This window comes from Salvelinus sp. IW2-2015, unplaced genomic scaffold (genome assembly GCF_002910315.2).
Source record: "Salvelinus sp. IW2-2015 unplaced genomic scaffold, ASM291031v2 Un_scaffold3233, whole genome shotgun sequence".
Lineage (NCBI taxonomy): Eukaryota > Metazoa > Chordata > Actinopteri > Salmoniformes > Salmonidae > Salvelinus > Salvelinus sp. IW2-2015.
The window spans coordinates 21,535-36,601 of NW_019944520.1; the positions used below are offsets into that span (position 1 = coordinate 21,535).

Below are 15,067 nucleotides of genomic sequence, written 5' to 3' on the forward strand. Positions count from 1 at the left end.
CTCTCCTCTTTCTCTCTCCTCTTCCTCCCTCTTCTCCCTCTGCTGTGGGTTCATTCCCCACGGGGGACCAGGATGAATATGTATGAATCTTCCAATTTGAAGTCGCTCTGTAGATAAGACGTCAACTAAATGACTTAAATGTAAATGTAAAGTCTGTAGGGTGTCCGCCCCAGACCAGGTCTTCCTGCCTTGTTGCCAACTGGCAGCCTAAAGAAACCTTCGTAGGAGATGACATCGGCCCACAGATACGCAACGTCTATGAGGTCATGTTCTGCTTGATCACATGACACTGGCTGATCTGGAGCAGCGTCCTATATTTTCCTATGTAGTCACTACTTATAACCACGCTGGTCAAAAGTAGTGCACTACACAGGGTGTAGGGTGGCACCCTGTGTCATGACTTTACACCCCAACTATGTAATCTGTCATCTTTAATGCATAGAAAAACATACCATGTTTTATGACTGTCGTGTACTATAGAACTAACATACCTGTTTTATGACTGTCTGTGTTTACAAATAGAAACTAACATACCTGTTTTATGACTGTGTTACTTATAAAACTAACATACCTGTTTATGACTGTGTTACTAGGAAATTAACACCTGCTTTTACTTCGTGTTTACTATAGGAAACTAAACATACCTGTTTATACTGTCTGTGTTTACTATAAAACTAACATACTGACTCTCTCTTAGAGGAAACTCTAGTCTAGCCCATGAAAGAACTGGTAGAGGAAACTCTAGTCCAGCCCATGAAAGGACTGGTAGAGGAAACTCTAGTCTAGCCCATGAAAGAACTGGCAGAGGAAACTCTAGTCCAGCCCATGAAAGAACTGGTAGAGGAAACTCACTAGTCTAGCCATGAAAGTACTGGTAGAGGAAACTCACTAGTCTAGCCCATGAAAGAACTGTTAGAGAAAACTCTAGTCTAGCCCATGCTTACGCCAATCCAACACTTAAATGTGGTGAAAAACTATATGAGTGCACAATACGGTAGCAAGGACAAATGATTAGGACGTTATCCTCTCTGTGGTAAAGAATACAAGTTAAAAGGGTGTTTCTCTCTCTGTCTCTTCTAGAACCCTCTATCTGGAGAGAAGAACACCACCTCTCCAAGTGGAGGAGGAGACAGGACAGAGGGAAGGAACAGGAAGCACGTTCACCGCAGAGAGCTGGAGAGGAAGGAGATGGAGGGAGACCTGGAAACTCTGGTAGCGTCTCTACACCTCCTGGCTACTGTACAACAGAGTTGGGGCCAATTTTTATAATTGAAAAGCAATGGGAATTTCAGTTTACATCCTGAATTGACTCTAAACAAATCATACAGTAGCATCTAAACTCAGCAAAAAAAGAAACATCCCTTTTTCAGGACCCTGTCTTTCAAATATAATTCGTAAAAATCCAAATAAATTCACAGGTCTTCATTGTAAAGGGTTTAAACACTGTTTCCCATGCTTGTTCAATGAACCATAAACAATTAATGAACATGCACCTGTGGAACGGTCGCTAAGACACTAACAGCTTACAGGAGGTAGGCAATTAAGGTCACAGTTATGAAAACTTGGGACACTAAAAAGGCCTTTCTACTGACTCTGGAAAAACACCAAAAGAAAGATTCCCAGGGTCCCTGCTCATCTGTGTGAACGTGCCTTAGGCATGCTGCAAGGAGGCATGAGGACTGCAGATGTGGCTAGGGCAATAAATTGCAATGTCCGTACTGTGAGACGCCTAAGACAGCACTACAGGGAGACAGGACGGACAGCTGATCGTCCTCGCAGTGGCAGACCACGTGTAATATCTGCACAGGATCGGTACATCCAAACATCACACCTGCGGGACAGGTACAGGATGGCAACAACAACTGCCCGAGTTACACCATGGAACGCACAATCCCTCCATCGGTGCTCAGACTGTCCGCAATAGGCTGAGAGAGGCCTGACTTAGGGCTTGTAGGCCTGTTGTAAGGCAGGTTCTCACCAGACATCACCGGCAACTACGTCGCACAAACCCACCGTCACTGGACCAGACAGGACTGGCAAAAAGTGCTCTTCACTGACGAGTCACGGTTTTGTCTCACCAGGGGTGATGGTCGGATTTGCGTTTATCGTTGAAGGAATGAGCGTTACACCGAGGCCTGTACTCTGGAGCGGGATCGATTTGGAGGTGGAGGGTATGTCATGATCTGGGGCGGTGTGTCACAGCATCATCGGACTGAGCTTGTTGTCATTGCAGGCAATCTCAACGCTGTGTGTTACAGGGAAGACATCCTTCTCCCTCATGTGGTACCCTTCCTGCAGGCTCATCCAGACATGACCCTCCAGCATGACAATGCCACCAGGCATACTGCTCGTTCTGTGCGTGATTTCCTGCAAAACAGGACTGTCAGTGTTCTGCCATGGCCAGCGAAGAGCCCGGATATCAATCCCATTGAGCACGTCTGGGACCTGTTTGATCGGAGGGTGAGGGCTAGGGCCATTCCCCCCAGAAATGTCCGGGAACTTGCAGGTGCCTTGGTGGAAGAGTGGGGTAACATCTCACAGCAAGAACTGGCAAATCTGGTGCAGTCCATGAGGAGGAGATGCACTGCAGTACTTAATGCAGCTGGTGGCCACACCAGATACTGACTGTTACTTTTGATTTTGACCCCCCCCTTTGTTCAGGGACACAGTATTCCATTTCTGTTAGTCACATGTCTGTGGAACTTGTTCAGTTTATGTCTCAGTTGTTGAATCTTGTTATGTTCATACAAATATTTACACATGTTAAGTTTGCTGAAAATAAACGCAGTTGACAGTGAGAGGACATTTCTTTTTTTTGCTGAGTTTACATAGATGGAGGAGATCAGTGATAGAATGTGTGTCTTCTGTCAGGACTGTTCCAAGGTCCAGTGTCTGAAGATCCGGTGTCAGGTGGGACGTGTGGAGAGAGGTCAGAGTGCTATCCTCTACATCCACTCCAGACTGGGCGTGGCCACCTTCCTCAAGGTGAGACTCCTGTCTGTTTTGCTCTAGAGGTTATATACGGTACTAGCCTGGTGTCCTAGGTTGTATACGGTACTAGCCTGGTGTCCCAGATGTGTTTGTGCTGTATCATACATCCACTCCAGACTGAGGGTGGCCACCTTCAATTTGGTTCCTAATGTGTTAGTACCTCCATGTTTCATCTGTCCAATATGAAATGCATTTTTTTTATTTCTGTTTGAAGACATTTTGCTACAGTGTGCCCTAATGAACACAAACCTGGTTGGAGCATACTGTATGTTTGGTATGCGCTGTACAGGTTAGGGATCCCGAGTGGCGCAGCATTACAGTGCTAGAGACGTCACTACAGAACCTGGTTCGATCCCGGGCTGTATCACAACCCGGCCGTGATTGAGAGTCCCATAGGGCGTCGCACAATTGGCCCAGCGTCGTCCGGGTTTGGCCGGGGGTAGGCCGTCATTGTAAATAAGAATTTGTTCTTAACTGACTTGCCTAGTTAAATAAAGTAAAAAATATACTCGCCTGGTGGTCCTAGATCGTGGCAAATGACGACAACCGTAGGAGTTGGCAAGACGACGGGACCACTCGGCTAGCTACATGGGACAAAACTAGGAAAGCTTACTATGTCGGCTACCTTTTTTTTTGTTGAAAACGACAAAATGTCTGCTGAACCGATGATGATGATGATGATGAGAGGTACAGTAGAGTGTGTTTCTTTTCGTCCAGACTGAGAGCCAGAACCGTTCGTTCACCGTGAGATCCTCCGCTTCCTTCAGCGTCATAGAGATGCCTTATAACAAGAACCTGTTGCCTGAGCTGCCCTCCAACACTACTACGGTGAGTCGCATGAAACCAGGTGACTAAAATGGCTGCAGCCATTATATATCTCACTACTGTTGACCAGAGCCCATAGGGCAGGGTTCCCCAATAGGGCATGAGGGGAATAAAATAAAACATTAAAAAAATATATATATATATATATATATACTGAGTGTACAAAACATTAGGAACACCTGCTCTTTCCATGACAGACTCACCAGGTAAATGCTGTGATCCCTTGTTAAATTCACTTGAATCAGTGTAGATGAATGGGAGGAGACATGTTAAAGAAGGATTTGAGACAGCTGAGACATGGATTGTGTATGTGTGCCATTCAGAGGGTATAATGGAGAAGACACAAAAGATTTTAAGTGCCTTTGAAAGGGGTATGGTAGTAGGTGCCAGGCGCACCAGTTTGTGTCAAGAACTGCAATGCTGCTGGGTTTATAACGTTCAACAGTTCCCTGTGTGTATCAAGAATGGTCCGCCACCCAAAGAACATCCAGCCAACTTGACACAACTGTGAGAAGCATTAAAGTCAACATGGACCAGCATCCCTGTGGAACACTTTCGACACCTTGTAGAGTCCATACCCCGATGAATTGAGGCTGTTCTGAGGGCAAAGGGCGTGCAATTCAATATTAGGAAGGTGTTTCGAATGTTTTGTACACTGTGTATTTTCTTTCTTGGACATAAGACTACAATTACCAAGAAATCAGCACAAAGTGATTATAATTTAGGAAATCTGTTCCCAAGTATTCCCACGCATAGAGAGGCATATGTGATCGTATACCAACGTTATCAAGGGTTTGAAATTATTCAGTTTTTCTCCAATTCTATATCCGTTTGGGATTCTTGCGGTCAGTTTGCAGTGTACAAATTATTCACGGACTATGTATTCTCACCATCCGCTCAAGGAAAAATCTGCCCACTGCTGAATGTTATTGGGGGACCCCTGCCATAGGGTCCTGAATGGTTTGTTGTGGCTGGCTGGCTGGCTCGAGGCCCTGGGTCTGAACCCCGCCCTGTGCAACTGGGTACTGGCCTTCCTGACTGGCCTTCCCCCTTTTCCCTCCAAACATAACGATGGTCATTATGGCCAAGGAAGGCAACAACACCTCCACTACGCTGATCCTTAACACGGGGGTCCCGCAAGGGTGTGTGCTCAGCCCCATCATGTACACCCTCTTCAGCCATGACTGTGTGACCTCTCACGCCTCCAACTCAATCATCAAGTTTGCAGACAACACAACAGTTGTAGGCCTGATGACGAGAAAGCCTACAGGAGGTGAGGGCCCTGGCGGAGTGGTGCCAGGAAAATAACCCGCTCCCTCAACAAAATTATCGTGGACTTCAGGAGACAGCAGAGGGAGCACGCCCCTATTCACATCGACGGGCCGCAGTGGAGAGGGTGGAATGCTTCGAGTTCCTCTGTGTAGATATCACTGACCACCTGAAATGGTCCACCCACAGAGACAGTGTGGCGAAGAAGGAGCGTGGTACGGCAACTGCACCGCCCGCAACCGCAGGGCTCTCCAGAGGGTGGTGCGGTCTGCCCAATGCATCACCGGGGGCAAACTGCCTGCCCTCCAGGACATCTACACCACCCTGTGTCACAGGAAGGCCAAGAAGATCATCAAGGACCTCAGCCACCCGAGCCACGGCCTGTTCACCCTGCTACCATCTAGAAGAGCATCAAGGACCTCAGCCACCCGAGCCACGGCCTGTTCACCCTCTACCATCTCGTAGAGCATCAAGGACCTCAGCCCCACCGAGTCCACGGCCTGTTCACCCGCTTACCATCTAGAACACATATGTCAGAGTCAAGGCCCGCGGGCCCACATCCGCCCGCGAGAAGGTTTTTTACGGCCCCTGGGATGATCTTGATTTATTATTAGAACCGGCCCGCAGACCGCAGCAAGCCGGCAGCCCGCAGATCTTTTCACGCCACAATACTACATTTCCCACAATGCAACGGTGACGCACCGAGCAGTAGGCTGCTTCATTTCAATATTTATTGGCAAGCAGTCGTCAGCAATCACAGTAAATTAACTTTCAGATACCATCAAAAATGGCAAAACGGAAGGTGGACACTGAGAACGGGGGTTTCAAACAAGGTGGGAGTCGGAGTATATGTTCACGGAGGTAGCTGGAAAACTGTGTGTCTTCTGTGTGGAGAAAGTGTGGCGGTACTGAAAGAGTTATCTGAGACGACATTATGAAAACGAAACAGCGGACAAAAACAAGAATATGGACATGGAACAAAGGCTACAAAAGGCAGAGGAATTAAAACGAGGCCTCAAATCTCGACAGGCTCTGTTCAAAAAAGCCAAATCACAAGGCAGGCTTGCTGTCAAGGCCAGTTTTATTTTGGCAGAAGAGATCGCTAAATCAGCCCCGGCCATTTACGGAGGGGGATTTCATCAAAATGCATGATTAAAGTTTGTGACGAAGTTTGCCCAGAAAAAGGCACTCTTTTTAAATGTGAGTCTGAGCAGAAACACATTGCGAGAGAGTAGCCAGTTGTCATCAATCTAAAAGAGCAGCTTGTGAAAAAGGGAAAAGATTTCATTGCATATTCCTTGGCTGTGGATGAGAGAGCACCGACATTTCTGACATTGCCCAGTTGTCAATTTCATCCGCGGAGTGGACTCCAGCCTAAGCGTGACAGAGGAGTTTTTTGGCTTTACGTCCTATGCATGGCACAACTACGGGGCATGATTTGTATGAAGAGGTGTCAAGATGTGTAAATGAGATGGAGCCCTTGGGAAAACTCGTGGTTTGACACCGACGGAGCACTGCGATGTGTGGACACAGGAGCGGACTGGTGGCGAAGATACGGGAAAAGATGCAAGAGGAAAACGCGACAGGTGAGCTGACAGCTTATCATTGTATCATACACCAGGAAGCGTTGTGCGGTAAGCCTTGAAAATGGAGCATGTAATGAGCATCATCACGCGCACAGTTAACTTTATCAGAGCCAAAGGTTTGAATCACGCCAGTTCAAGGCATTTCTGACGGAGTTAGAAACGGAGCATGGTGATTGCCTTATCACACAGAGGTGCGATGGCTAAGCCAGGGAAAGGTGCTTCAAAGATGTTTCGAGCTTCGGTGAGGAGATTTGTCTGTTCTTGGACAGCAAAGGGAAAGACACAAAAACTCCGAGACGAATGTTTCTGTGTGAAATGGCTTTTTCTGTGTGACATTACGAGTCATCTGAATGCAATGAACTTGCAGCTGCAGGTCGGGATCATGTCATCTCTGATAAAAAAAAAAAAAAAAATTTTCAATGAACATTCGAACAGTCCGGCCCTCGGCTTGTAGCTAAATTTTTTATTTGGCCCTCCGTCCATTTGACTTTGACACCCCTGATCTAGAAGATCATCAAGGACTCAGCCCACCGAGCCACGGCCTGTTCACCCTGCTACCATCCAGAAGATCATCAAGGACCTCAGCCACCCGAGCCACGGCCTGTTCACCCGCTCCCATCCAGAAGGCGAGACCGTACAGGTGCTGCAAAGCTGGGACTGAGAGACTGCTTCTATCTTCAAGGCCATCAGACTGTTAAACATTTACCATTAGCTGGCCTCGCCCAGTACCCTACCTGAACTTTAGTCACTGTACTAGCCGGCTACCACTCGGTACTCTGCCTGCACCTTAGAGACTGCTACCCTATGTACACTCGACAATGAAAACACCGGTCACTTTAATAATGTTTACATACTGTTTTACCCACTTCATATTATAATACTGTGTTCAGGTCCTGGTTCATATAACTATTGCTGTCCACTTCATATGTATAATACTGTGTTCTAGTCCAGGCTCATATAACTACTGCTGTCCTCTTCATATGTATTCTAGTCCTGGTTATCATACTACTGCTGTCCACTTCATACTGTATTCTAGTCTGGTTCATATACTACCTGCTGTCCACTTCATATGTATAATACTGTGTTCTAGTCATGATTCATCCTATATAACTACTGCTGTCCACTTCATATGTATAATACTGTGTTCTAGTCCTGGTTCATCCTATATAACTACTGCTGTCCACTTCATAGTATAATACTGTATTATAGTCCTGGTTCATCCTATATAACTACTGTGTCCACTTCATATGTATAATACTGTATTCTAGTCCAGGCTCATCTTTATAAACTGCTGTTTCACTTCGTATGTATATACTGTATTCTAGTCCTGGTTCATCTTTATATAAATACTGCTGTCCACTTCATATGTATAATACTGTATTCTAGTCCAGGTTCATCTTTATATAAATACTGCTGTCCACTTCATATGTATATACTGTATTCTAGTCCAGGCATCTTTATATAAATACTGCTGTCCACTTCATATGTATAATACTGTATTCTAGTCCAGGCTCATCTTTATAAATACTGCTGTCCACTTCATATGTATATACTGTATTCTAGTCCAGGCTCATCTTTATATAAATCTGCTGTCCACTTCATAGGTATACTGTATTCTAGTCCAGGCTCATCTTTATATAACTACTGCTGTCCACTCATATGTATATACTGTATTCTAGTCAGGCTTCATCTTTATATAAATACTGCTGTCCACTTCATATGTATATACTGTATTCTAGTCCAGGCTCATCTTTATATAAATACTGCTGTCCACTTCATATGTATATACTGTGTTCTAGTCCAGGCTCATCTTTATATAACTACTGCTGTCCACTTCATATGTATATACTGTATTCTAGTCCAGGCTCATCTTTATATAAATACTGCTGTCCACTTCATATGTATATACTGTATTCTAGTCAGGCTCATCTTTATATAAATACTGCTGTCCACTTCGTATGTATAATACTGTATTCTAGTCCAGGCTCATCTTTATATAATACTGCTGTCCATTCATATGTATAATACTGTATTCTAGTCCAGGCTCATCTTTATATAAATACTGCTGTCCACTTCATATGTATAATACTGTATTCTAGTCCAGGCTCATCTTTATATAAATACTGCTGTCCATTCGTATGTGTCTTTGGAAACTATTCAGACTTTTTCCACACAGCTTTTTTCTAAAATGGATTCAATGTTGTTTTCCCTCCTCAATCTACACACATACCGCCATAATGACAAAAAAAAAAAATGATTTTAAGATGTTTACTAATTTATTTAAATCGTTTTTTGCAATATTACATTTACATAAGTATTCAGACACTTTACTCAGTGCTTTGTTGAAGCATTTGGCAGCGATTACAGCATTGAGTCTTCTTGGATGTGACGCTACAAGCTTGGCACACCTGTATTTGGGGAGTTTCTCCCATTCCTCTCTGCAGATCCTCTCAAGCTCTGTCAGGTTGGATGGGGAGCGTTGCTGCACAGCTATTTTCAGGTCTCTCCAGAGATGTTTGATCGGGTTCAAGTCTGGGCAGCATCAGGCTGTGGAATGTTTTCAGCCTGGTAGACTAGTCGGGATCGAGGCAAAGATGGAACGGAGCAAAGTCAGAGAGATCCTTGATGAAAACCTGCTCCAGAGGTTGTCATGGCTGGGCCACTCAAGGGCATTCAGAGACTTGTCCCAAAACCACTCCTGCATCATCTTCAAATCAAAATCAAATCAAATTTTATTAGTCACATACACATGGTTAGCAGATGTTAATGCGAGTGTAGCGAAATGCTTGTGCTTCTAGTTCCGACAATGCAGTAATAACCAACAGTAATCTAACCTAACAATTCCACACTATCTACTTACACACACACACAAGTGTAAAGGGATAAAGAATATGTACATAAAGATATATGAATGAGTGGTGGTACAGAACGGCATGGCAGATGCAGTAGATGGTATAGAGTACGGTATATCCGTATGAGATGAGTACTGTAGGGTATGTAAACATAAAGTGGCATAGTTTAAAGTGGCTAGTGGTACATGTATTGCATAAAGATGGCAAGATGCAGTAGATGATATAGAGTACAGTATATATACATATGAGATGGGTAATGTAGGGTATGTAAACATTGTATTAAGTGGCATTGCTTAAAGTGGCTAGTGGTACATTTTTACATAATTTCCATCAATTCCATTTTTAAAGTGGCTGGAGTTGAGTCAGTATGTTGGCAGCGGCCGCTAAATGTTAGTGGTGGCTGTTTAGCAGTCTGATGGCCTTGAGATAGAAGCTGTTTTTCAGTCTCTCGGTCCCTGTTTGATGCACCTGTACTGACCTCGCCTTCTGGATGATAGCGGGGTGAACAGGCAGTGGCTTGGGTGGTTGTTGTCCTTGATGATCTTTATGGCCTTCCTGTGACATCGGGTGGTGTAGGTGTCCTGGAGGGCAGGTAGTTTGCCCTGGTGATGCGTTCTGCAGACCTCACTACCCTCTGGAGAGCCTTACGGTTGTGGGCGGAGCAGTTGCCGTACCAGGCGGTGATACAGCCCGACAGGATGCTCTCGATTGTGCATCTGTAGAAGTTTGTGAGTGCTTTTGGTGACAAGCCGAATTTCTTCAGCCTCCTGAGTTTGAAGAGGCGCTGCTGCGCCTTCTTCACAACGCTGTCTGTGTGGGTGGACCAATTCAGTTTGTCCGTGATGTGTACACCGAGGAACTTAAAACTTTCCACCTTCTCCACTACTGACCGCGGATGTGGATAGGGGGTGCTCCCTCTGCTGTTTCCTGAAGTCCACAATCATCTCCTTTGTTTTGTTGACGTTGAGTATGAGGTTATTTTCCTGACACCACACTCCGAGGGCCCTCACCTCCTCCCTGTAGGCCGTCTCGTCGTTGTTGGTGATCAAGCCTACCACTGTAGTGTCATCCGCAAACTTGATGATTGAGTTGAGGCGTGCATGGCCACGCAGTCGTGGGTGAACAGGGAGTACAGGAGAGGGCTCAGAACGCACCCTTGTGGGGCCCCAGTGTTGAGGATCAGCGGGGTGGAGATGTTGTTACCTACCCTCACCACCTGGGGGCGGCCCGTCAGGAAGTCCAGGACCCAGTTGACAGGGCGGGGTCGAGACCCAGGGTCTCGAGCTTGATGACGAGTTTGGAGGGTACTATGGTGTTAAATGCTGAGCTGTAATCGATGAACAGCATTCTCACATGGGTATTCCTCTTGTCCAGATGGGTTAGGGGCAGTGTGCAGTGTGGTTGCGATTGCGTCGTCTGTGGCCCTATTGGGTCGGTAAGCAAATTGGAGTGGGTCTAGGGTGTCCGGTAGGGTGGAGGTGATATGGTCCTTGACTAGTCTCTCAAAGCACTTCATGATGACGGAAGTGAGTGCTACGGGGCGGTAGTCGTTTAGCTCAGTTACCTTAGCTTTCTTGGGAACAGGAACAATGGTGGCCCTCTTGAAGCATGTGGGAACAGCAGACTGGGATAAGGATTGATTGAATATGTCCGTAAACACACCAGCCAGCTGGTCTGCGCATGCTCTGAGGACGCGGCTGGGAATGCCGTCTGGGCCTGCAGCCTTGCGAGGGTTAACACGTTTAAATGTTTTACTCACCTCGGCTGCAGTGAAGGAGAGCCCGCAGGTTTTGGTAGGGGGCCGTGTCAGTGGCACTGTATTGTCCTCAAACGGGCAAAAAAGTTGTTTAGCCTGTCTGGGAGCAAGACATCCTGGTCCTCGACGGGGCTGGTTTTTTTTTGTAATCCGTGATTGACTGTAGACCCTGCCACATACCTCTTGTGTCTGAGCTGTTGAATTTCGACTCGATTTTGTCTCTGTACTGAGACTTAGCCTGTTTGATTGCCTTGCGGAGAGAATAGCTACACTGTTTGTATTCGGTCATGCTTCCGGTCACCTTGCCCTGGTTAAAAGCAGTGGTTCGCGCTTTCAGTTTCACGCGAATGCTGCCGTCAATCCACGGTTTCTGGTTTGGGAATTGTTTTATCGTTGCTGTGGGTACGACATCGTCAATGCACTTCCTAATGAACTCGCTCACCGAATCAGCATATTCGTCAATATTGTTGTTGGACGCGATGCGGAACATATTCCAATCCGCGTGATCGAAGCAGTCTTGAAGCGTGGATTCAGATTGGTCGGACCAGCGTTGAACAGACCTGAGCGCGGGAGCTTGTTGTTTGAGTTTTTGTTTTGTAGGCTGGAATCAACAAAATGGAGTCGTGGTCAGCTTTTCCGAAAGGGGGGCGGGGGAGGGCCTTATAAGCGTCGCGGAAATTAGTATAACAATGGTCTAGTGTTTCCAGCCCTGGTAGCACAATCGATATGCTGATAGAATTTAGGGAGTTTTGTTTTTAGATTAGCCTTGTTAAAATCCCCAGCTACGATGAATGCAGCCTCAGGGTGTGTGGTTTCCAGTTTACAAAGAGTCAGATAAAGTTCGTTCAGGGCCATCGATGTGTCTGCTTGGGGGGAAATGTATACGGCTGTGATTATGATTGACGAGAATTCCTTGGTAGATAATGCGGTCGACATTTGATTGTGAGGAGTCTTAGATCAGGTGAACAGAACGACTTGAGTTCTTGTGTGTTGTTATGATGATCACACCACTTCTCGTTAATCATAAGGCATACCCCCCCGCCTCTTCTTACCGGAAAGATGTTTGTTTCTGTCGGCGCGATGCATGAAGAAACAAGCTGGCTGCACCGACTCCGTTAGCGTCCCTTGAGTTAGCCATGTTTCCGTGAAGCAGAGCACGTTGCAATCCCTGATGTCTCTCTGGAATGCTACCGGTGCTCGGATTTCATCAACCTTATTGTCAAGAGACTGGACATTGCGAGTAGTATGCTAGGGAGTGGAGCGCGATGTGCCCGTCTCCGAAGCCTGACCACGAGACCGCCACGTTTTCCCTTTTTTCGGCGTCGCACAGGGTCGCCGGCTGGGATCAGATCCATTGTATTGTGTGGAAGGCAAAACACTGGATCCGTTTCGGGAAAGTCATATTCCTGGTAGGAACGATGATGAGTTGACGTTAATCGTATATTCAGTAGTTCCTCCCGACTGTATGTAATGAAACCTAAGATTACCCGGGGTACCGATGTAAGAAATAACACGTAAAAAAAAAACAAAACTGCATATTTTCCAAGGAGCACGAAGCGAGGCAGCCATCTCTTTTCGGCGCCGGAAGTGAGACCTTGGCTGTGTGCTTAGGGTCGTTGTCCTGTTGGAAGGTGAACCTTTGCCCCAGTCTGGGTCCTGAGCGCTCTGGAGCAGGTTTTCATCAAGGATCTATCTGTACTTTGCTCCGTTCATCTTTCCCTCGATCCTGACCAGTCTCCCAGGCTGAAAAACATTCCCACAGCCTGATGCTGCCACCACCATGCTTCACCGTAGGGATGGTGCCAGGTTTCCTCCAGACGTGACACTTGGCATTCAGGCCAAATAATTCAATCTTGTTTCTCATGGTCAGATAGTCTTTAGGTCCTTTTGGTGCCTTCTGGCAAACTCCAAGCTGGCTGTCATGTGCCTTTTATTGAGGAGAGGCATCCGTCTGGCCATTCTACCATGAAGGCCTGATTGGTGGAGTGCTGCAGAGATGGTTGTCCTTCTGGAAGGTTCTCCCATCTCAACAGAGCAACTCTAGAGCTCTGTCAGAGTGACCATCAGCTTCTTTGTCACCTCCCTGACCAAGGCCCTTCTCCCCCGATTGCTCAGTTTGGCTGAGTGGCCAGCTCTAGGAAGAGTCTTGGTGGTTCCTAACTTCTTCCATTTAAGAATGATGGAGGCCACTGTGTTCTTGGGGACCTTCAATGCTGCAGACATTTTTTTGGTACCCTTCGCCAGATTTGTGCGTCGGCATAAACCTGTCTCGTTGCTCTACAGACGATTCCTTGGACCTCATGGCTTGGTATTTGCTCTGACAGGCACTGTCAACTGTGGGACCTTATATAGACAGGTGTGTTCAAATCATGTCCAATCAATTGAATTTACCACAGGTGGACTCCAATCAAGTTGTAGAAACATCTCAAGGATGATCAATGGAAACAGGATGCACCTGAGCTCAATTTTGAGTCTCATAGCAAAGGGTCTGAATACTTATGTAAATAAGGTATCTCTGTTTATTTTTATTGCAAACATTTTTTTAAACCTGTTTTCGCTTTGTCATTATGGGGTATTGTGATGTCATTATGGGGTATTGTGATGTCATTATGGGGTATTGTGTGTAGATTGATGAGGAATTGTTTTTATTTCGTCCATTTTAGAATAATAACCGAACAAAATGTGGAAAAAGTAAAGGGGTCTGAATACATTCCGAATGCACTGTATACAGGATGGTGTGTATAGACAGTAGTTATATAGGATCCTATTATAAACCCTGTGATTTATATCCTCCAGGTGAGTATGTCGGTGATCTGGGTTAAATCTGATCCTGAACCTGTCCCTTGGTGGATAGTGGCTCTGGCCCTGATCGCTGGACTACTGCTGCTGGCCCTGCTCATCTTCGTCATGTACAAGGTACACACACACACACACACACACACACACACACACACACACACACACACACACACACACACACACACAACCATGATAAACTACAGATTGGAATCTTTCTCTCCACTCTCCTGGGCTCTTCCTCCATTACTGTATCTAAAACCTCTCCTTACCTCCTCTGACAGAAGGGACCAGCTTCCTCCATTACTGTATCTAAAACCTCTCCTTACCTCCTCTGACAGAAGGGACCAGCTTCCTCCATTACTGTATCTAAAACCTCTCCTTACCTCTCACTGATGTGATAGAAGGGACCAGCTTCCTCCATTACTGTATCTAAAACCTCTCCTTACCTCTCACTGATGTGACAGAAGGGACCAGCTTCCTCCATTACTGTATCTCGTAAGGAGAGGCTTAGATACAGATGGAGGAAGCCTGGTCCCTCTGTCACATCAGTGAGAGGTAAGGAGAGGTTTTAGATACAGTAATGGAGGAAGCTGTCCCTTTCTGTCACATCAGTGAGACGTAAGGAGAGGTTTTAGATACAGTATGGAGGAAGCTGGTCCCTTCTGTCACATCAGTGAGACGTAAGGAGAGGCTTAAGATACAGTAATGGAGGAAGCTGGTCCCTTCTGTCACATCAGTGAGAGGTAAGGAGAGGTTTTAGATACAGTAATGGAGGGAAGCTGGTCCCTTCTGTCACATCAGTGAGAGTAAGGAGAGGCTTTAGATACAGTAATGGAGGAAGCTGGTCCCTTTCTGTCACATCAGTGAGAGGTAAGGAGAGGTTTAGATACAGTAATGGAGGAAGCTGGTCCTTCTGTCACATCAGTGAGAGGTAAGGAGAGGTTTTAGATACAGTAATGGAGGAAGCTGGTCCCTTCTTTACATCAGTT

The 15,067-nt window shown here is 46.1% G+C and overlaps 1 protein-coding gene across 1 annotated transcript in view; it reads left to right on the forward strand.

Moving 5' to 3' along the window:
• LOC112075546 (integrin alpha-V-like) overlaps nucleotides 1-15,067 on the forward strand; it is a 21,782-nt gene that overhangs the window by 2,437 nt on the left and 4,278 nt on the right. The window contains exons 2-5 of the mRNA XM_024142532.2: nucleotides 1,081-1,212; nucleotides 2,872-2,985; nucleotides 3,709-3,819; nucleotides 14,076-14,195. Coding sequence (XP_023998300.1) covers nucleotides 1,081-1,212; nucleotides 2,872-2,985; nucleotides 3,709-3,819; nucleotides 14,076-14,195 — 477 coding nt within the window. The remainder of the gene's footprint in view (nucleotides 1-1,080; nucleotides 1,213-2,871; nucleotides 2,986-3,708; nucleotides 3,820-14,075; nucleotides 14,196-15,067) is intronic.